Source organism: Homalodisca vitripennis, chromosome 2, assembly GCF_021130785.1.
Source record: "Homalodisca vitripennis isolate AUS2020 chromosome 2, UT_GWSS_2.1, whole genome shotgun sequence".
NCBI lineage: Eukaryota > Metazoa > Arthropoda > Insecta > Hemiptera > Cicadellidae > Homalodisca > Homalodisca vitripennis.
This window is the reverse complement of record NC_060208.1, coordinates 6,744,912-6,767,181: the sequence shown is the minus strand read 5'-3', so window position 1 is coordinate 6,767,181 and position 22,270 is coordinate 6,744,912. Positions and strand designations below refer to the sequence as shown.

The following is a 22,270-nucleotide window of genomic DNA, read 5'->3' as shown; positions in this document are numbered from 1 at the left end:
TGCGTCTATAGGTCAATAATTTCTGAGTGAGTTAAATTTTAAATCAATTCTCTTGTTACCAATGGAAAGTTCATATACCTGCTCTCTCAGTATTGAAGATGTTAGCAACTTAAAATATTATTGCTATAGAAAAAAAAACCATTTCCCCCTCTGCCTATTGAGTCGACAATAGAGGCTTTTGTGGTGTAGTTTGCTCTTTCAATGGAAATGGGCTTGAACCTACCTTAAAACGTTGACCAAGTGGCAAATATGGTATAAGCTATATAAAAAATAGGCTAATTAAAAAAATAAAATCTCATATCCTGATCAGTACAAGATACCTATAAGGAGTCTAAATTAAGCATTAACACCACAATATTTATCTTCAAAACTCTGGTCACTGAAGTACAAAGAACACCAGGAGGGTTCACTTCTGGACGGTTTATATCTTACAATTGAACCTAGACAGTGTTCAGCAATAATTACCGTATTATTTACACCTGGGCAGCCTGATGGATGTCCAGGAGTGTCACATCACTAACTACGAATGTTGAGATGTTGGGGTAAAATGGTTGATCAATAGGCCTAGTTTACTGCTGAGGATGACTGTTGTGGAGTGTCACATCACTAACTACAAATGTTGAGATGTTGGGGTAAAATGGTTGATCAATAGGCCTAGTTTACTGCTGAGGATGACTGTTGTGGAGTGTCACATCACTAACTACGAATGTTGAGATGTTGGGGTAAAATGGTTGATCAATATGCCTAGTTTACTGCTGAGGATGACTGTTGTGGAGTGTCACATCACTAACTACGAATGTTGAGATGTTGGGGTAAAATGGTTGATCAATAGGCCTAGTTTACTGCTGAGGATGACTGTTGTGGAGTGGTGTCACATCACTAACTACGAATGTTGAGATGTTGGGGTAAAATGGTTGATCAATAGGCCTAGTTTACTGCTGAGGATGACTGTTGTGGAGTGTCACATCACTAACTACAAATGTTGAGATGTTGGGGTAAAATGGTTGATCAATATGCCTAGTTTACTGCTGAGGATGACTGTTGTGGAGTGTCACATCACTAACTACGAATGTTGAGTTTGAGGATCTTTATATTACTAAGTACAATGAGGGGTTTCATCAGCTTGTTGGCCTAAGCTACAAAAAAGTAATAAAGAAAAAAGCCTCACGGATAGACTGACAAAACTATCTATGAAGAGGCTATGAAAAATCCTGTGGTTGCTTGAGATATTTATGACTCTTTCAATTCCATCAGAAATGTTTGTAATTAAGTTTCGTTTGTTAATTACTTCGACATACAAAGCAGCCCTTAATTATGTCAAACCAGCTGGCTGTGCTCAGTGCTGCAAAAGAGATTAGACTCTCAAAAGTGGTGGTGTTTAAAAGATTAAATTGTGCCTTATAATTAATTACATTATAATAATAATGTATAACAATGTAATTGTTCACAATTAATTTAGTAATGTAATTTTAAATTTATAATTACACACCGTAATTTGTGGACTATTTAAGGATGAAATATTTATATAGTTCACTTCGAATCGAATCGCATGCCACTGTAAATTCATTAAAAATAATAATAAAACACGGTTCAGGCTCCATTACAAAATAAGTACAAAGAAGAAGAAATTAAACTGTGGATTTTCAATACATAAAAGTAAAAATAATGACACAAAAGTTTAATTCTAAAAGATTGATTATTGTAAACAGTAGAATCAAGAAAAAGATCAAGAACCAGAGTAAGGAGCGGAAAGCCTTGTATGATTCGGTATGAGCATTTTTATTTCAATGTAAACTATTTTCTTATATTTTTAATAGTGTTTAGACAATCCTCTGAGTGGTGTTATAATTTTTATTTAATGACTAGCAAAGTAGTTTAACAGTAAGTATTAAGTATGTATTAGAATAATGTTCAGATTAATCTAGGTTGTTGTGTTTTTTAGCTCAGATTTAGTTTATACATGATTGTCAGTGTCTGTAGTTCTTAGAGTGTTTTGTGGTTTAGTTATTATAATGTAGAGGTGCTGTTAATGCTACTAAATTCTACTGTTTTGAGTTTTCACAGGAGTGGGTTAACAACATAAATGTGGGGAATTTTAACATAAACTAATTAACAGTCCACATATAGTGTGTAACTATTCTGTGATCTCATATTTGTGTTTAGTTTAGTGTGCTTACTAGACATTTAACTTCTAGTGTTGCGTTTTTCTCCTCTGCCTATTTGAGTGGTCTGGTATAAGATTGAATTAGTTCAATGTTTCATAAATTTTGATAGATGCATTATTTTTCAACATAATTCAAACACTGTTTCCATTGTAAAATATATAAACGAGTTGTAAATCCCACCTAAGCTTTTGGATGCCCTAAGGTAGTGTGTTTTTAGGGATCCAATCCGCTTTCAACTTCTGCTTCCCTATTTTTAAATAGTTGGATTCGAAGTATAAACTATTGTTTGGAATCCTAGGACCAAATCAGATGGATGGCATTCGATACTTGAAGTTTTGAAGATCTAAGTTCTGTATTTGTATATTGTACCAATAATTCTGTATTCAGAAGTGACAAGTAGACAATATCACTTATTAGAAGATAGTCATTATCACTATAAGAGATAAATAAACACAATAAGAAGATGACTAAATAGATAAGTAGTCAATAATTCTGTACTATTTGATTTGTTTCCAACATATATTACACACTAAAACACACACAACACTAAAAATTTTACACCTGATCCTCTTACTCAGAATTTTTGACATAAAAAAACTAACAGAACTCTCAAAGAATTAAGAATCTAAAACATCCCTTAGGTCCAAAAGGATGGAACAGTTGAATAGTCAATATCAAGTGTCTTCAAACGAGCCAAGAGTAAGAAAAAATATCCATAGCTTTACATTTAGTTTGTTCCTTTACAAAACCTGTCAAGGGGTTTTTTAACATTTTAAACTGTTTATGTTGCCAGTGTTGGTGTGCCAGTAATACTGTGCCACTTATGCTGAGGAGGCAAATGAACCAATCTTCCAAAAAGAAGATAAACTGCACAACTATTATTTTCTGCTAATGATCATGCTATCTATAGAGAATTTAAATGGACTAGAAATTGAAACTTCTTTCACAAATCAACTCTGATTGGCTCCAGAAACTTACAATTCATCCACAATAGCAGTTCACTATTCTGGGCCTCAACTGCTACATCAGTGACTGGCAACCAAAGACCTCATTCATGAGTCTTTGTTCAGGGATCCACTTATAAAAAGACTATGTTCATTCCTAAGGAGTGACTCCTTGTTTTCAAAACACCACTACTTAGATACCAGAGATCGGCTGGCATTATCTGAACACCAAGATCCTGTTCAATATACTTACTTTTGAATTTATTGATCCTACTTTCATAAATCTCTTAAATAAATTGGGATTATTTTTACTAGGAAATGTAACTGCAATAAGGAGGCGGTTGCAAGGGCGTGTATAAGAAATTGCAAGAGCTAAGCCCTCCCCCTAAAATTTTGAAAGATTGTATTAAGTATTTTTTTGAATGTTTAAGAACACATTGATGAGGTTTTAAAGCTCAACAATTTCCCTGTGGAAGATTCCTGAGCCCCTATTTTTGGAGGATATTTTATTCCTCCTAAACCACCCAGAGTGTCACTCCCCCCACTCTTCTAAATAATTTCCTATTTACGCCACTGGGCGGTTGTATCCATATTAAAGGTCTATTGATGGCTAGTAGTAGAGTGGATAGTTACTAAATAGTCTGCAACTCCAGTGATTGAGAAGATATCATAAAGATAATTAACGTGAGATTCAATATTGCAATTCAGAAGGAATATTAATAAACAACAATAAACACAAAGTTTCTGAATTGTGACTATTGCAACACTCTTGAATTATTGACAAAACTATGAGAGACACGACCAAGCCTATGCTAAATGTGCTTCCTGATCAGATACTGGATGTGGTTCAATAGAAATCCAATAGCCAGAATGTTCCCACTAAAGAGATGATAAAGAGCTTGTAAAAATATCTTAGATGTAAAGATTATGACCTCATTGTATAACCACAGGACCAGATACTACTAAAATGAGTAGTCGAATGAGTTCTCATGAAACTATGCTGGTTTGGAGAGAAAATGTTGCAAACCGACATAGCTTGCTCCCTTATAAATAAAATTGCACACAAATATGTAACACTAACAACAAAATACATCCTAACATTTGGAGAGGATTTGGTGGTTGAAATCATTTAATGATTATATATTTCCAATAAACCAACTTATTTAAGAAAGAAAATCAATTGTTTGAGTAGGTAACCCAAAGACTATTTTGCTCTTTCTTACAACTACTGGTAATGCATTATTATACAGGGTGTAAATTAAGCCCTAATACACCACTGGATATATTCTAAACGAATTGAGATATTGATGTAATATTTTCATCATACCTATTGAAATACTTTTTTGGACTTTTTGGAGGCTAGAAATATTTCATCCCCCTTTTTCAAAAGGGGGTAGAGGGGGTCTTTTTGAATTTTCAAAATTTAACCCCTATCTTGTGACATGTCATTTGAAAGGTAAATTTAAAAGAAACACAGTGACATAAACAAAACATCTCTACAACAATTGTTGCAGTTATGGGCAAATAACACAAAAGAAATAATAATCTGTAGTCACAATGCCACTGTCTTGCGCATATCAACACAATGCATATTGTGTAATATCTTTTAGTAAGACTTTGAGGGGCCCAGCTTATCCCTTTATGTAATGTTTCTTCCCTTACATGTATGTAATGTTTCTGGTGTGCATAGTTTTGGTAAGAGGTGTCTTTTTCTAAGTCGCATTACAATGTAAGGGATTGTTTGCCCTTAACTTTTGCTAGGATTGTTGTAGAGATGTTTTGTTCCTGTCATTGTGTTTCTTTTGAATTTATCTTTCAAATGACATGTCACAAGATAGGGGTTGCAATTTGAACATTTAAATTGACTCCACCCCCTTTTTTGAAAGAGGGGAGAATATTTTTTATTCTTCAAAAAGTTATAAAAGTATTTTAATAGGTATGGTGAAGATTTTACATCAATATCTCAATATGTATATTATCCAGGCGTATCAGGACTTAATTTACACCCTGTATACCGAAAGACATTTAGTACCTTCAAAAAGTTGTTTTTATGTCCATTTCTTACAGAAAACCTTTGCTTCAATATGTACTCATTTATTTGGACCTTCATTATAGATTTAGCCTTCCATTAAAGTTTTAGACTGGGCAAAATTTATTTGCCAATATTGAGCAATTAAATTGTTTTAGATTTAGAGGTATTTATGCGAAGCACATTTCCCTGTGTTATAATAGAATTATTGTAGTTTTAGCATTAGAGCTGTGTGCATTGTAAGCTTACGTTACTTGTGGTGTGTGAGTTTGTATTTATTCTCTCTATAAATAATTCATTTTAGTATAATTCTAAATAGGATTTACACTGATTGGATGTTTAAGTTATATGAATCATATGTTGTATTTCAAACACAGTATATATTTTTCATAGCATTGACAAAACGCAGAACAGCCAATACACAGAATTACGGTAATAGTATTAAAATGTTGCTGTTAGTTTATATAAACAAAGAGATACAACAAAGTAACCAACAGATCCGACACACACAATGATATTGAGGTTATGTTATAAGGTGCCATCTTCATACTAAACCAACTAATTCAAAAATTTAAATTTATTACATGTATTGGTGAGTTACTGAAAAATGGCATATGGTTAACTTTACATTACACACTGATTATTTATTTTGTGTTTCTCATTGAGATCATTGTTAGCCATAATTGATATTTGATATTTACTTGATACTTTGCCCCCCTTTTGACCCCATTGAATTCAGTAGCGTTCTTTCTTGGACCAAAAAGAAGAACCTATGTACCAAGTTTCCAGTACCTAGGATCCTTCTCTCCAGAGTTATCACATTGACAGACAAGCAGACAATGAGGCAATTTTAAGAAGGTTTCGTCTTGCCCTTATAATAATAAAGTCATAAATAAATATATGTTTATTGCCATCTTACAAAAATGCATCAGCAAAGTCAAATATACACCTAAGTGGTATAGTCTGGAGGCAATATTTTTAATCCAACATATAAACATTTTTACCAAAAGTTGCCAAGAATTTCTCTCTTCCACCTATCTTCATACATAATAAATAATACAATTTCATAAATGATACAACGGAATAAACTTAGGTACTAAACAACATCCTGATCAATCCCTATTACAAACTATTTAAAATGGACTGTAAAATTGTAAATAAAACTATAACCTATAATATTAGCACCTATCTAGAAAGTTAAAAACATTAAAATATTATACAATTAAAACATTAAAATATTATACAATTAAAAATATTACAATGTTATATAATTAACAAAACACAAACAAAACATGAAACAAAGTATAGTAAATAAGAAGAAAGAAATAAGAATGAACAGGAAACTACCTACAGTTCAAGTTATATGACCTATAACAACTTTCTTACATTTCTTTCATTGATTCAGTGTTATTCAAAATAGTTCTTTTGAAAGTTGCTGATTTAGTTAAGTAATCAGCATCTAAAATAACCATTTGATTTATTCATTTTTATTTAGTTGGGTATTTCTTAAGTATTTTTTTTTTAATAAACAGTAGAACACCAGTTAAATACTGGTAAAACAGATTAATAAATATAATTATAAATATATGAAATAATATTCTTCCGTTTTAATTAGCTTTCAATTAAGAAAGGAGCAGAAAGCTTCTAATGATCCCTTTACTCTCTTCCAAACATTATATGTTGCCTGTTCTGCATGGTATAATACAGATAAAAAAAATATTTCACATATGAAGAAAACTGTACATAAGTTATTATAGTAAGCTAATAATTCAAAAGTATGTACAAGATAAATGGTTCCGTTTCAGCCAAAGCTGGGAGAATCGATAGGACGAGAATCGCAGGAGAGTCTGGAGACAATCAAGCGACGAAGGCCTTCGTTCATGCCCACCAAGTCAATTGCCACAGCCACGAGAATTATCAACCAACATCTTTTTGGGCTTCAAGCACTCGGCAAGCCAGGTACTGCCTAGGCAACTATCTGTGTATTTGAGACGTGTACAGTAAATATATCTGACTAGCATTTCCAAACTTTGTAAAAAAGTAAATACTCAGTCATTTATAAACATGACAAAAACATTTCCTTTGGGAGCTGAAAACCAAATTACATTGTATAGGAACACTACTTATTTTTTTAATACATACACAAAGTTTTTTCCAATCAAAAATAGGTTGTCAGCGATGCTAGTTTTATAGAGGTTAAAATAGGAGGGTTTCAAAAGAGTTAAAAATATCTATTTATTTTTCACATGTGATAACGTGAAAAATAAACCACGTTGTTTTTCATTTTTATAACTGTATACACTCCAACCAATCACACAAGTAAAAGGTTAGTCAGCCTCAGCCAACAAGATGAAGACAGGCAATTTGGCTGAAAATGGTGGCTTTCAGTCTATTTATCTCGTTGTCTGATTCTGATATAACTTTATTTAGTTATCTAATGGTCTGTTTTTATAAACTGTATCATTTTATTTTTATACCCTCCCATTCGACCTCCACTTAAATCCATCATGGCTGATGATCAGTTTCTCTCTCAGGAAACTCTTGTACAGATTTCTCTCTCAGGAAATTCCTGTATAGATTTCTCTCTCAGGAAATTTCTGTAGAGATCTCTCTCAGGAAACTCCTATGTAGACTTCTCTCAGGAAATTCCTGTACAGATTTCTCTCTCAGGAAACTCCTGTATAGATTTCTCTCTCAGGAAATTTTCTGTAGATATTTCTCTCAGGAAACTCCTATGTAGACTTCTCTCAGGAAATTTCTGTACAGATTTCTCTCTCAGGAAACTCCTGTATAGATTTCTCTCTTAGGAAATTTCTGTAGAGATTTCTCTCAGGAAACTCCTATATAGACTTCTCTCAGGAAATTCCTGTACAGATTTCTCTCTCAGGAAACTCCTGTATAGATTTCTCTCTTAGGAAATTTCTGTAGAGATTTCTCTCAGGAAACTCCTATATAGACTTCTCTCAGGAAATTCCTGTACAGATTTCTCTCTCAGGAAACTCCTGTATAGATTTCTCTCTCAGGAAATTTCTGTAGAGATTTCTCTCAGGAAATTTCTGTAGAGATTTCTCTCAGGAAACTCCTATGTAGACTTCTCTCAGGAAATTCCTGTACAGATTTCTCTCTCAGGAAACTCCTGTATAGACTTCTCTCAGGAAATTCCTGTAGAGATCTCTCTCAGGAAACTCCTGTGTATACTTCTCTCAGGAAATTCCTGTACAGATTTCTCTCTCAGGAAACTCCTGTATAGATTTCTCTCAGGAAATTCCTGTAGAGATCTCTCTCAGGAAACTCCTATATAGACTTCTCTCAGGAAATTCCTGTACAGATTTCTCTCTCAGGAAACTCCTGTATAGACTTCTCTCAGGAAATTCCTGTAGAGATCTCTCTCAGGAAACTCCTGTGTAGACTTCTCTCAGGAAATTCCTGTACAGATTTCTCTCTCAGGAAACTCCTGTATAGGTTTCTCTCAGGAAATTCCTGTAGAGATCTCTCTCAGGAAACTCCTGTGTAGACTTCTCTCAGGAAATTCCTGTACAGATTTCTCTCTCAGGAAACTCATGTATAGACTTCTCTCAGGAAATTCCTGTAGAGATCTCTCTCAGGAAACTCCTATGTAGACTTCTCTCAGGAAATTCCTGTACAGATTTCTCTCTCAGGAAACTCCTGTATAGACTTCTCTCAGGAAATTCCTGTAGAGATCTCTCTCAGGAAACTCCTGTGTAGACTTCTCTCAGGAAATTCCTGTACAGATTTCTCTCTCAGGAAACTCCTGTATAGATTTCTCTCTCAGGAAATTCCTGTAGAGATCTCTCTCAGGAAACTCCTATATAGACTTCTCTCAGGAAATTCCTGTACAGATTTCTCTCTCAGGAAACTCCTATATAGACTTCTCTCAGGAAATTCCTGTACAGATTTCTCTCTCAGGAAACTCCTGTATAGACTTCTCTCTCAGGAAATTCCTGTACAGATTTCTCTCTCAGGAAACTCCTATATAGACTTCTCTCAGGAAATTCCTGTAGAGATCTCTCTCAGGAAACTCCTATATAGACTTCTCTCAGGAAATTCCTGTACAGATTTCTCTCTCAGGAAACTCCTATATAGACTTCTCTCAGGAAATTCCTGTACAGATTTCTCTCTCAGGAAACTCCTGTATAGACTTCTCTCAGGAAATTCCTGTAGAGATCTCTCTCAGGAAACTCCTGTGTAGACTTCTCTCAGGAAATTCCTGTACAGATTTCTCTCTCAGGAAACTCCTGTATAGATATCTCTCAGGAAATTCCTGTAGAGATCTCTCTCAGGAAACTCCTATGTAGACTTCTCTCAGGAAATTCCTGTACAGATTTCTCTCTCAGGAAACTCCTGTATAGACTTCTCTCAGGAAATTCCTGTAGAGATCTCTCTCAGGAAACTCCTGTGTAGACTTCTCTCAGGAAATTCCTGTACAGATTTCTCTCTCAGGAAACTCCTGTATAGATTTCTCTCAGGAAATTCCTGTAGAGATCTCTCTCTCAGGAAACTCCTATATAGACTTCTCTCAGGAAATTCCTGTACAGATTTCTCTCTCAGGAAACTCCTATATAGACTTCTCTCAGGAAATTCCTGTACAGATTTCTCTCTCAGGAAACTCATGTATAGACTTCTCTCAGGAAATTCCTGTAGAGATCTCTCTCAGGAAACTCCTGTGTAGACTTCTCTCAGGAAATTCCTGTACAGATTTCTCTCTCAGGAAACTCCTGTATAGATTTCTCTCTCAGGAAATTTCTGTAGAGATTTCTCTCAGGAAACTCCTATGTAGACTTCTCTCAGGAAATTCCTGTACAGATTTCTCTCTCAGGAAACTCCTGTATAGATTTCTCTCTTAGGAAATTTCTGTAGAGATTTCTCTCAGGAAACTCCTATATAGACTTCTTTCAGGAAATTCCTGTACAGATTTCTCTCTCAGGAAACTCCTGTATATATTTCTCTCTTAGGAAATTTCTGTAGAGATTTCTCTCAGGAAACTCCTATATAGACTTCTCTCAGGAAATTCCTGTACAGATTTCTCTCTCAGGAAACTCCTGTATAGATTTCTCTCTCAGGAAACTCCTGTATAGATTTCGCTCTCAGGAAATTCCTGTACAGATTTCTCTCTCAGGAAACTCCTGTATAGATTTCTCTCTCAGGAAATTTCTGTAGAGATTTCTCTCAGGAAAGTCCTATGTAGACTTCTCTCAGGAAATTCCTGTACAGATTTCTCTCTCAGGAAACTCCTGTATAGATTTCTCTCTCAGGAAATTTCTGTATAGATTTCTCTCTCAGGAAACTCCTGTATAGATTTAACTAGGATGTGTGCTTATACAATGCTAATTGTTTTTTCAAGTTCCCAACTAATCATTTAAATCATTCCATGCCATCCCATTTACGCTCATGTACATACATTATATTAATCCAGCTGTTTTGTTGCACATCGTGTATAATTTCCGATCATTCATCATATAGCAATCACTTTACACCACATTTCTCAGCAGTACACAGGATTAACCTCTTTATTTCCACCTGATTGACTCCTTTAATAGTGGTATAAAACCATTTTAGAGTAAAAACCAAAATTTGTCATGGAGTAAAGCACCACAAAAACTTTATCTAACAGCTTTTACAAAATAAATCTTTATCTTTATTCTGTCGAAAAAAGGGCCGTCTCGAAATTTGGAATGTTATATTTTGAATTAAAATGTAAAGATCTTCTTTTCAATGCATATTAGTTGAATAAAATTCTTTTGAAAATAATCGCTAACCTGAGATTTTTGCTATTGCATAATAGATTTATCCCTTCCAAGATAAGTGTTGCTTATTGTATGTAGAAATTAAGAGACTCAACAATCTACTAGTTTAGGTTGAGCAAAAACAATTCATTTTGTAAATTTGGATGAAAATCTATATATTGCAACACTGCCACGAGAGAATTTCCTGAGAACAGTGCACACGTCCATCAGTCGTGAACTTCAGACCCTAAACCCAAACTCTAACCAATATACAATACAATATACAATATACAAACTCTAACCAATGTACAAGTTTGATCTTATACAACATTTTTAATCAGTGAAACAATTAATAAGCAGAATGTTTGTAATACTGTGTATTAATGCTAATCCACACACTACAGAGCACTTTCCCATATAATTACCATGTCTAAAATATTTATTTGTTCTATCTTAAAGGGATAAATAAAATGCACTAGTGTAGCTTATTTATAAATTATCATACAAATAATATTAATAATACAAATTCATTTATACTGGTTGTTAGGGCATATCTAAGTTTTATAATATAACATTAAGAAATTAATAGAGTGGATTTAGTTTCTGTAATCTTTTCAGTAGTTGTAGTTATTTTCAACTAACCTATTCTGGGAATAGGGGTCCTAATATGTCAGACTGCTAGCTCCAACATCAATCCTAACAACACCTATTAGTAACATTACCTATTGTACAGGAACTTTACGGATTGTTTTTAAATTAGTATTTGATCCATAAAATTATAAAATATTCCTAACTTATTTTACATTGCGAGAGTTGTGGGAAGTCCATTTAACCAAATATAAATTTCTCGTATGGCACCCTTTGGATTATAGAGTGACATTTTAAACTTTACGAGAGACAGAATACTGCATGTTCCTTTCTAGTGATTTACTTTCAGTCTGACAGACTACTAATAATATAATCTTTCGTGACTGATCTTGAGAGGATAAAGTGAATGAGTAGTGAACTTTCATAACATTGCTGTAAGTCGCACCCCCGCATGCCCCACAATCCAGCGCTTCTCATAACTGTGCTACCACCTCACATCACATCTGTACTAACTCTGTCCTTAGGTCCTGCCTACGAATTGGTTTCAGGTAGGAACGGAGAGAGCCGGTCGTCGCTGTCGGTGGACTCCATCGACTCCAGGACCTGCGCCACCCCCGAGACCCATAGACGCTCCAAGTCCATCCTGAAGAAGCACGAGGGGGGCATGACGACGTGTGCCAACCACAAGGGTCGGCCCATCACGGACGATCCTGAAACGGAGAAGTTGATTTCCGATACCGCTTCGGGAGCGAGCGGTTCGGACTACTCGCCTGGAAAAAGTCCTCCAGCACTGAGAGCGATCGGGCCACTCAGATCACCCAACGCAGCAAAGCCCCACGCCCTTCCTATCAAGTTTGTCGGGATTCCCAGTTCCCAGCAACACCCACAGGAGATGACCTTACTTCAGGAACTCCTCGGGTCAACTGCCCCCTCCCCTCCTCCCCCACTCTACATCTGCCCACCACCACCCCCTATGGACCATTCGCCCACTGAAGAGACCAAACTACTTCTCCACCATGGGGACTCAACCTCTCACCACCCCCTCCACTCTTCATAGCAGTCAAAGGTTCGTATCTTTTTCAAAGCCATTTAAAACAAAATTTTGTCAAAAACAAAATTATGCTTTCTTCAAATCTATTAGTGTAAAGTAAAGCAGTATATACTTCTTTTTCATAAACTGTACATCTGATTTACTTATGTTACACAAGTAAGAAGCCAGATTGCAAAATATTTACCTGTTTTTTCAGAGATACGGATAGATTCCAGTCACTATCACGGCCTCAGATTCTCCATCTGACTTCATATATACCATTTGATAAAAGCTTGAAAATAAATTGTGCTTAATTAGTTAGTAACAAATTCCTAAATAAATTTACAATTATAAAATTTAAACAAAGATATGGTAGTACAGGAGCAGAGAGCTAATTTGCATTGTGTATCCATACAACGTAGTTTTTCATAAAATTAGAAGAGAAAAATCTCTCGAGAACTTTAAGTGTCTCTGAGTTCTTAAAAGATTTATGAAGTTACTGTAGTCTTGGTAAGGTTAAAATGGGAGGGTATCATAGAATTAAAATTACCAAATCGTATTTTTAGCTCAATATATTTATAAGCAATTTTGAGACAAAAATAAATTTGGTAACTGAACTGACATCACACAATACGGCCTCCCTCATCACCTGTATCAAGATCGATAACTTCAACTTAAGTATTACGTAATGAGATAAAGTCCAACTACTTTACAAAAATGCTGATTATCTCTCTTTATCTTCCTGGCTGATGTAAGCAATAATTGTATCTGCACCAACCAATGAGATAAAGCCCAACTATTTTGAAAAAATGTTCATTATCTCTATCTTCCTGGCTGGTGTAAATAATAGTTGTATCTGCACCAGCCAATGAGATAAAGCCCAACTATTTTGAATAAATGTTCATTATCTCTCTTTATCATCCTGGCTGGTGTAAATAATAGTTGTATGTGTACCAGCCAATGAGATAAAGCCCAACTATTTTGAAAAAATGTTCATTATCTCTCTTTATCTTCCTGGCTGGTGTAAATAATAGTTGTATCTGTACCAGCCAATGAGATAAAGATATTTAAATGGCCATTTTTTTCACCTAAGTCTGTACTTATTTGTTGGCAGATACTGATAAAACTATTAATTTGGTTTCTTTTTATTGGTTATAAGCGTAAAACAACTAAAAAAAGTTAATTCTTAAAAAAGATATTTTTTTTATTTTTAATCAATTATTATGCTCCCTTTCTAACACCCACAAAAACCAGCAGCTAACTATTAGTTTCTTTCTTAAGGAAAAATCCACGATTTGCCTGCAAGCAAACTCTCTACCACATCATTTGAAGCAATTAGAAGTCATTGTGTCTAGAAACAATAGCCATGGTTGAACCTCAGTTGTCCTGTGAGCAAACTCTCTACCCAGGCATTGGAAGCGATTAGATGTCATTGTGTTTAGGAACAATAGCCATGGCTGAACCTCAGTTGTCCTGCGAGCAAACTCTCTACCCAGGCATTGAAAGCGATTAGATGTCATTGTGTTTAGGAACAATAGCCATGGCTGAACCTCAGTTGTCCTGCGAGCAAACTCTCTACCCAGGCATTGGAAGCGATTAGATGTCATTGTGTTTAGGAACAATAGCCATGGCTGAACCTCAGTTGTCCTGCGAGCAAACTCTCTACCCAGGCATTGGAAGCGATTAGATGTCATTGTGTTTAGGAACAATAGCCATGGCTGAACCTCAGTTGTCCTGCGAGCAAACTCTCTACCCAGGCATTGAAAGCGATTAGATGTCATTGTGTTTAGGAACAATAGCCATGGCTGAACCTCAGTTGTCCTGCGAGCAAACTCTCTACCCAGGCATTGGAAGCGATTAGATGTCATTGTGTTTAGGAACAATAGCCATGGCTGAACCTCAGTTGTCCTGCGAGCAAACTCTCTACCCAGGCATTGGAAGCGATTAGATGTCATTGTGTTTAGGAACAATAGCCATGGCTGAACCTCAGTTGTCCTGCGAGCAAACTCTCTACCCAGGCATTGGAAGCGATTAGATGTCATTGTGTTTAGGAACAATAGCCATGGCTGAACCTCAGTTGTCCTGCGAGCAAACTCTCTACCCAGGCATTGGAAGCGATTAGATGTCATTGTGTTTAGGAACAATAGCCATGGCTGAACCTCAGTTGTCCTGCGAGCAAACTCTCTACCCAGGCATTGGAAGCGATTAGATGTCATTGTGTTTAGGAACAATAGCCATGGCTGAACCTCAGTTGTCCTGCGAGCAAACTCTCTACCCAGGCATTGGAAGCGATTAGATGTCATTGTGTCTAGGAACAATAGCCATGGCTGAACCTCAGTTGTCCTGCGAGCAAACTCTCTACCCAGGCATTGGAAGCGATTAGATGTCATTGTGTTTAGGAACAATAGCCATGGCTGAACCTCAGTTGTCCTGCGAGCAAACTCTCTACCCAGGCATTGGAAGCGATTAGATGTCATTGTGTTTAGGAACAATAGCCATGGCTGAACCTCAGTTGTCCTGCGAGCAAACTCTCTACCCAGGCATTGGAAGCGATTAGATGTCATTGTGTTTAGGAACAATAGCCATGGCTGAACCTCAGTTGTCCTGCGAGCAAACTCTCTACCCAGGCATTGGAAGCGATTAGATGTCATTGTGTCTAGGAACAATAGCCATGGCTGAACCTCAGTTGTCCTGCGAGCAAACTCTCTACCCAGGCATTGGAAGCGATTAGATGTCATTGTGTCTAGGAACAATAGCCATGGCTGAACCTCAGTTGTCCTGCGAGCAAACTCTCTACCCAGGCATTGGAAGCAATTAGATGTCATTGTGTTTAGGAACAATAGCCATGGCTGAACCTCAGTTGTCCTGCGAGCAAACTCTCTACCCAGGCATTGGAAGCGATTAGATGTCATTGTGTTTAGGAACAATAGCCATGGCTGAACCTCAGTTGTCCTGCGAGCAAACTCTCTACCCAGGCATTGGAAGCGATTAGATGTCATTGTGTTTAGGAACAATAGCCATGGCTGAACCTCAGTTGTCCTGCGAGCAAACTCTCTACCCAGGCATTGGAAGCGAATTAGATGTCATTGTGTTTAGGAACAATAGCCATGGCTGAACCTCAGTTGTCCTGCGAGCAAACTCTAACCCAGGCATTGGAAGCGATTAGATGTCATTGTGTCTAGGAACAATAGCCATGGCTGAACCTCAGTTGTCCTGCGAGCAAACTCTCTACCCAGGCATTGGAAGCGATTAGATGTCATTGTGTCTAGGAACAATAGCCATGGCTGAACCTCAGTTGTCCTGCGAGCTAACTCTCTACCCAGTCATTGGAAGCAATTAGATGTCATTGTGTCTAGGAACTGGTTGAACTGAACCTCAGTTGTCCTGCGAGCAAACTCTCTACCCAGGCATTGGAAGCGATTAGATGTCATTGTGTCTAGGAACAATAGCCATGGCTGAACCTCAGTTGTCCTGCGAGCTAAACTCTCTACCCAGGCATTGGAAGCAATTAGATGTCATTGTGTTTAGGAACAATAGCCATGGCTGAACCTCAGTTGTCCTGCGAGCAAACTCTCTACCCAGGCATTGGAAGCGATTAGATGTCATTGTGTTTAGGAACAATAGCCATGGCTGAACCTCAGTTGTCCTGCGAGCAAACTCTCTACCCAGGCATTGGAAGCGATTAGATGTCATTGTGTTTAGGAACAATAGCCATGGCTGAACCTCAGTTGTCCTGCGAGCAAACTCTCTACCCAGGCATTGGAAGCGATTAGATGTCATTGTGTTTAGGAACAATAGCCATGGCTGAACCTCAGTTGTCCTGCGAGCAAACTCTCTACCCAGGCATTGGAAGCGATTAGATGTCATTGTGTTTAGGAACAATAGCCATGGCTGAACCTCAGTTGTCCTGCGAGCAAACTCTCTACCCAGGCATTGGAAGCGATTAGATGTCATTGTGTCTAGGAACAATAGCCATGGCTGAACCTCAGTTGTCCTGCGAGCTAAACTCTCTACCCAGTCATTGGAAGCAATTAGATGTCATTGTGTCTAGGAACTGGTTGAACCTCAGTTGTCCTGCGAGCAAACTCTCTACCTAATCATTGGAAGCAATTTTAGACGTCAATGTGTCCTAGGAACAATAGCCATGGCTGAACCTCAGTTGTCCTGCGAGCAAACTCTCTACCTAATCATTGGAAGCAATTAGATGTCATTGTGTCTAGGAACAATAGCCATGGCTGGACCTCAGATGTCCTGCGAGCAACCTCTCTACCTAATCATTGGAAGCAATTTTAGACGTCAATGTTTCTAGGAGCAATAGTCATGGCTGAGCCTTGGTTGTCCTGCGAGCAAACTCCCTACCAACTCATTAGTGGTAATTCAGAAGTCAGTATGAGCCATATCTGTAAAACAAAACCAATGTTTCTCTAAAATGAACCAACCATGTATTAACCTCATTGATGGTTTTTTAAATTTAAATTCTCAGCTTTGTTTAAACAGGTAGATGATGCTGGCATTTTAACTTTTTTAGTCTAAGGTTATAATGTTTTTACTAAGGGCTATCTTTGTTTTATGCAGGGTATATAACAGCAAAGATTAAACCTGTTCCAACTCTTTCTTCCTCTGGGTAAAATATATCCAGAGACCTATATTTTACATTTATCAAAAATTTATTCTACATCATCCAGAGGCTAATGAAAGGAATAATTGATGTAAACAGCATATTTGATTTCAATATTGAAACTGATATACCTTATTATCTTGAGAGAATCCCTTAGGGTGTATGAAATCTATTTTTAGTATAATCCCAAGAGCTTTCATCCTGTGACTCAATTCATAATAAATTAATTATTCTTCTAAAAACACACAAAATTCTGTACCTGTGTAAAACCCATTGCTACTCTGTTGCTTAACAGTGGGATTTGAAAGAGAGTTTTAGCCCGATAACAGATGTATCAGCTGTGGCCTTGAGTCAAGAATCAAAAATGAATCAGCCAGACTTACAAATATGAATATACTGTAATACTAAGAGAACAGATTTTTTAACCTTCTCTATACACTTGAACCTCTTCAAAGAATAATCCCGCTTGTGGAAAATATGATCATCTTTCAAATTTTATGAAACAATAGTCTCAAAAATACTTCAATTTTATATTTCTTTAAATGTTGGCTCTTCATCTTAGAGTAATCACACATTCATTATATAATGCTAGGGGAGAATATATATATATATATATATATATATATATATATATATATATATATATATATATATATATAAGCAATCTTGTCTCACAATACAATTTTTAGATTTAAATAAACATAAGAGGTTGCCGTGAAGGCACAAAAATGTTGTTATCAGTATAAAATGTAGGGTTTAGTTTATATTTCGCACTTGCATAAAACTTGCCCCAAATTATTATAGGCTTAAGAAAGAAACTGTAACTTGACAAAGCAAGCACAAGCTGATGCAGAAAGTTTCATGCATCATATTTTCTTAATTTATTAATTGTAGACATGTGTTTTGTTACCAGGGAGGGCGGTGCCCGCAGAGTGCCACATCATTTCACAAGCATATCGCCAACCTCTCGGCCCCCAAGTCGATATTGACCGTCACCGTGACCGCAAACATAACCGCAACCGTAAGGTTCACTTCCACTCTCATCATTCCACTTGTCTCCACCACTGACTGACCTGTGAGTGATGTGGACTTGTACAAACCTGTGTATATTGAACACTGGCCCCCTTGGTTCACCACAGAATTGACTTTTATTTTCGTACCTAGATACTGTATCTATAGCTGTATTACGCTGGAAGCATCGTCTAGTCTGCGGTGATCACTAACTATTGGTGAACAAATGTAAGTAGTCGATTCAAAAGTTGCTCAAAAAGTGCGGGCAACTTTTCTAACATCGGTGATGTCATGGTTACGATCTTTCACATTCCAACTTACCACATAAGGAATACTGTCATTGATTTTTTTTCATACGACTCAAGTAAGAAATTAATCGTGCTTAAAGCTAACCAAATGGCCGAATCGGAACCAGTGTATGTATTCATTGGATTGTTCAAAATATTTCCAATATTAGGCCTATGTATACTGTTAACTTAGTGTTCACTATGTAATTGTTAATTTAAGTTATGATTAAGTAGGTTATTTATATTTCAAGTGTTGTGAAATTGTATATATTAAATTATTCTTAGTACCAGTATTTCGTTTTATGGAATACTATAAGTTTTTAATTGAATTCGAGTTTAAGTTGTTATCATAATTGTGTAATTCTAGTCCCATAAATTGTTTTGAAGATTATTCAATCTAAATTTGTATAAATTTTAATGATTCATTCTTTTCTGTCCTGGGTATGGCACAAAACTGCCTGGTCTTTACAGTTATGACCTTAAATTAGCTTTAGTTTTGTTTACCTTTTTAATAAATCTGATGCAGCCTCTATAAATAAGGGTGAAGTACTGCAAATCTAATGTAATAAATATACTTGAAATTTCTTGTATTGAACAAAAAACTCATCATTATTGACGATCATATAATCGTTAGTTTTCTTCATATCCAGGCATTTCAGTTCTGAGTAGGTGTTTAGGTTATTTATAATTATTATACTCACAACATAAAAACAAATTATATTGAATTAATTTTATTCTTTTGTTTTTTTCTAGTCTTGAATAATTTTGATACAACTCTCGATTTCTAATTTCTTTACATATTTCTTGTATTGGAAATGACAAACATTACACTGTACATTCCAACAGTATCAACTTACTTATATGGCCTGCTTTATAATTCCTATAACTTTGCTGCCCCCCCCCCTCTGATATAATTAGGCATAGCTTGTTTTATCCTTTGTAGATAAAATATTGTTGATATTCCATTGGTTGGAACATTATCTGTGACATTGACTAAAATGACCAACATGGTTATCTGAGATACCTCACTTGCACATCTATAGCCAAGCAGGAGTTTCAGGCTGGAGGTTTCAAAATTCCTTACTCCTTTAAATGATGTTATGTGAAAATAATTGAAATTGTTTTATTGAAAGATTTTGTTGTACATTTTCATTCATTACATTGTACTATTATATTAGTCTTGGCTAAATAACATATTTGAGTAATCAAGAGCCAATTAATTATTCTCTATCACAAACAGATCGCAGCTGATTTAATACTGAATCAAGCTATTGATCGGCCATGATGTTGAGGTCATAGATTTGAACTTGAGGTTATCAGTAAGCCTAATCAAAGACTCAACCAGAGTTAGTCTTGGCAACTTTTGTCTAAAATGAGTCATTGGTGAAACCATGTCAATGAATGGACAAAACAAACCAAAACGTTCTTGCATTAGAGAATATTGTTCAATTAATAGACTAACTAATAGATTTTTGAAAAATCAAGTCACAAAAAAGTATTATCTTTGTTACTTTTATTACTTGTTGAGTATTTAGGATGCTAGCTTTGTAACTTATCAAAACATGTAAAATGGCTTGTTCATTATTGTTTCTGGAGACGGAATCTAACCTTTCTCCTGGCTACGACCTTGACATTCTCCGACCATGACATTGCCTGCTGAGTTACGTTCCCCATCTTGTATCGTATTGTATGAAGTCAGCCGCAAGCAATATGTGTGTTATGTGCCTGCCGCCCTAGGTTTTTAATTCAGGCCTGTGATTCATTAAGTTTAAGATGATTATATTTCTTGTGTATACTGTACTGTATCTGTACTGTAGGAAGGCGGAACCGCCAGCGTCACGATAGTTTCCTACTGTTATTATTGGTGCAATCAATAAACATTTTTCAAAGTTGTTGTACTCTCATTTAACCTGTTTAAAATTGCGACAAAACACCCAATCAATATATCCTCTGGTTTACTTACTGGTAAAAAGTTCTTATATCGTAACAAAGACGATCTTTTAGCATCTGACACGTACAGGACTTTTAACTCAACAAAAATGTCAAAGAACAAAATGTAATGTTCGGATACAATTAAGTTAACACAAAAAGCAATTCAACAACAACCAAAACAAAATCAAAAGCTGAGCAAAATCATTACCTGACTTGGAACCAAAGGTATTCAGCCAATAATTGATTTGGTGTATAATTAGTAGCTGAATACTCATTCATACATAAAAAATTATTAAGGCTGAAGGAAGAACAGAAGCAATAAAAAATTGGAAATCTGACAGTATTATTACCATAAATTCTCAAAAATCGTCCCTGACTACAGAGGTAAGCTAGATTTTATGAGCGAATGTAATCCCAAAATTTAGTTCATATATATTAACACTCCATCAGTCGCGCGGAGTACAGTTGTACTCCAAACGTTTTGTTTTGCATTTTCCCGAGTGTTGGTAACACTGATGACCTTCAGCGGCCACATACCTTCCCCCCACCTCTTCACCCGTACACCAGTGCGAAGGCAACTGTCTCGGGGTGCGCGTCTATTGTTCACATATTGTTTTGTCAAGCGCTGCAGTGTTGGAGTACAGTTGTACTCCGCGCGACTAAATACGTTCCAAATTTATCAAATGGTGATCTGTGTAATGGTTCTTTTTTTAATCCTAAATAATTTATATTTGCAATACTAATATGTTATTTGACGAATAAACAAAGTATTTAACAATGGCTGATCGTGATCGTGAGCAGTTGCAACGTTGGTTATGAGAAACTGAGGATGACAGTGAAAGTGTACTTGGTGTCCAAGATCCAGATGAATCAGAAGAGGACAACGTGGAATATTTCGACGAGAATACATCTGATGAAATCGATGAAGAAGGCAACCCTCCAGACACTCCACCAGCTGGTGGTGTTGAGGTTCCGGACGTGGGGATGGAAGAAGAACCAGATATACCAGGTATCGCTCTAGTAGCAGGTCTACAATGCCCATTCGTAAATCCTGAATTTTATTTGGGTAACGATCGTGAAACAAGATGGTACCCACAAGCTCCTCAAAGATCACGCACTCCAAGACACAACATAATACCCACTTTTCATCGACCAGGACCTCAAGGTAACACCAGAAACGCACAAACTCCTGTAATGGCACTTCAATGCATGATTACTGATGAAATGATAACAAAAATTGTTGATTATACAAATATCTACATTGAAAAAGTAAGACCAAAATTTGAAAGGCCGAGAGATGCAAGGCCCACAGATTATCGAGAAATAAGAGCTGTGACTGGGATATTATATATTGCTGGTGTTCTGAAAGCCGGAAGAAGAAACATAGACGACATGTGGGATAACTCCATGGGGACTGGTGTAGAAGCAGTATATCTCACTATGAGCAATAGCGGGTTTAGATTTTTATTACGTTGCCTCAGATTCGATAATGTGCATAGCAGAGAACAAAGGAAGTCCTTGGACAATTTGGCTGCATTCCGGGAAATATTTGAAATGTTTGTTTCAAATTGCAAGACATCCTACAAACCCACTGATTATCTGACTATTGACGAGCAACTGGTGGCGTTGAGAGGTAATTGTACCTTTAGGGTTTATATGCCAAGTAAGCCTGCTAAATACGGGCTGAAAATCTTTGCCCTTGTATCTACAACTAACTATTATGCTTCAAACCTGGAGGTGTATGTGCGTAAGCAACCAAATGGCCCTTTCAACATTAGTAACTCCACACAAGACTTAGTTTTGAGGTTAGTAGAGCCAATTTCAGGAACAAACAGGAATGTTACACTTGATAATTGGTTTACCTCTGTACCACTTGCTATAAAGCTGCGCGAAGAAAAAAAGACTTACAATGGTTGGAACTT

At 36.4% G+C, this 22,270-nt stretch overlaps 1 protein-coding gene across 6 annotated transcripts in view; it reads left to right on the top strand.

Moving 5' to 3' along the window:
* The window catches only part of LOC124353490 (potassium voltage-gated channel protein Shab-like), a 100,205-nt gene extending 79,897 nt beyond the window's left edge, over positions 1–20,308 (top strand). For 4 of the 6 annotated variants that reach the window (XM_046803340.1, XM_046803342.1, XM_046803338.1 and 1 more), the window contains 3 exons: positions 6,944–7,097; positions 11,995–12,536; positions 18,032–20,308. In XM_046803340.1, the coding sequence (XP_046659296.1) occupies positions 6,944–7,097; positions 11,995–12,527 (687 nt within the window). In that variant the 3' untranslated portion in view covers positions 12,528–12,536; positions 18,032–20,308. Of the gene's footprint in view, positions 1–6,943; positions 7,098–11,994; positions 12,537–18,031 lie in introns of those variants that run through there. The other 2 variants (XM_046803339.1, XR_006921602.1) reach the window with 2 other exon arrangements.
* Positions 20,309–22,270: the final 1,962 nt, after the last annotated feature.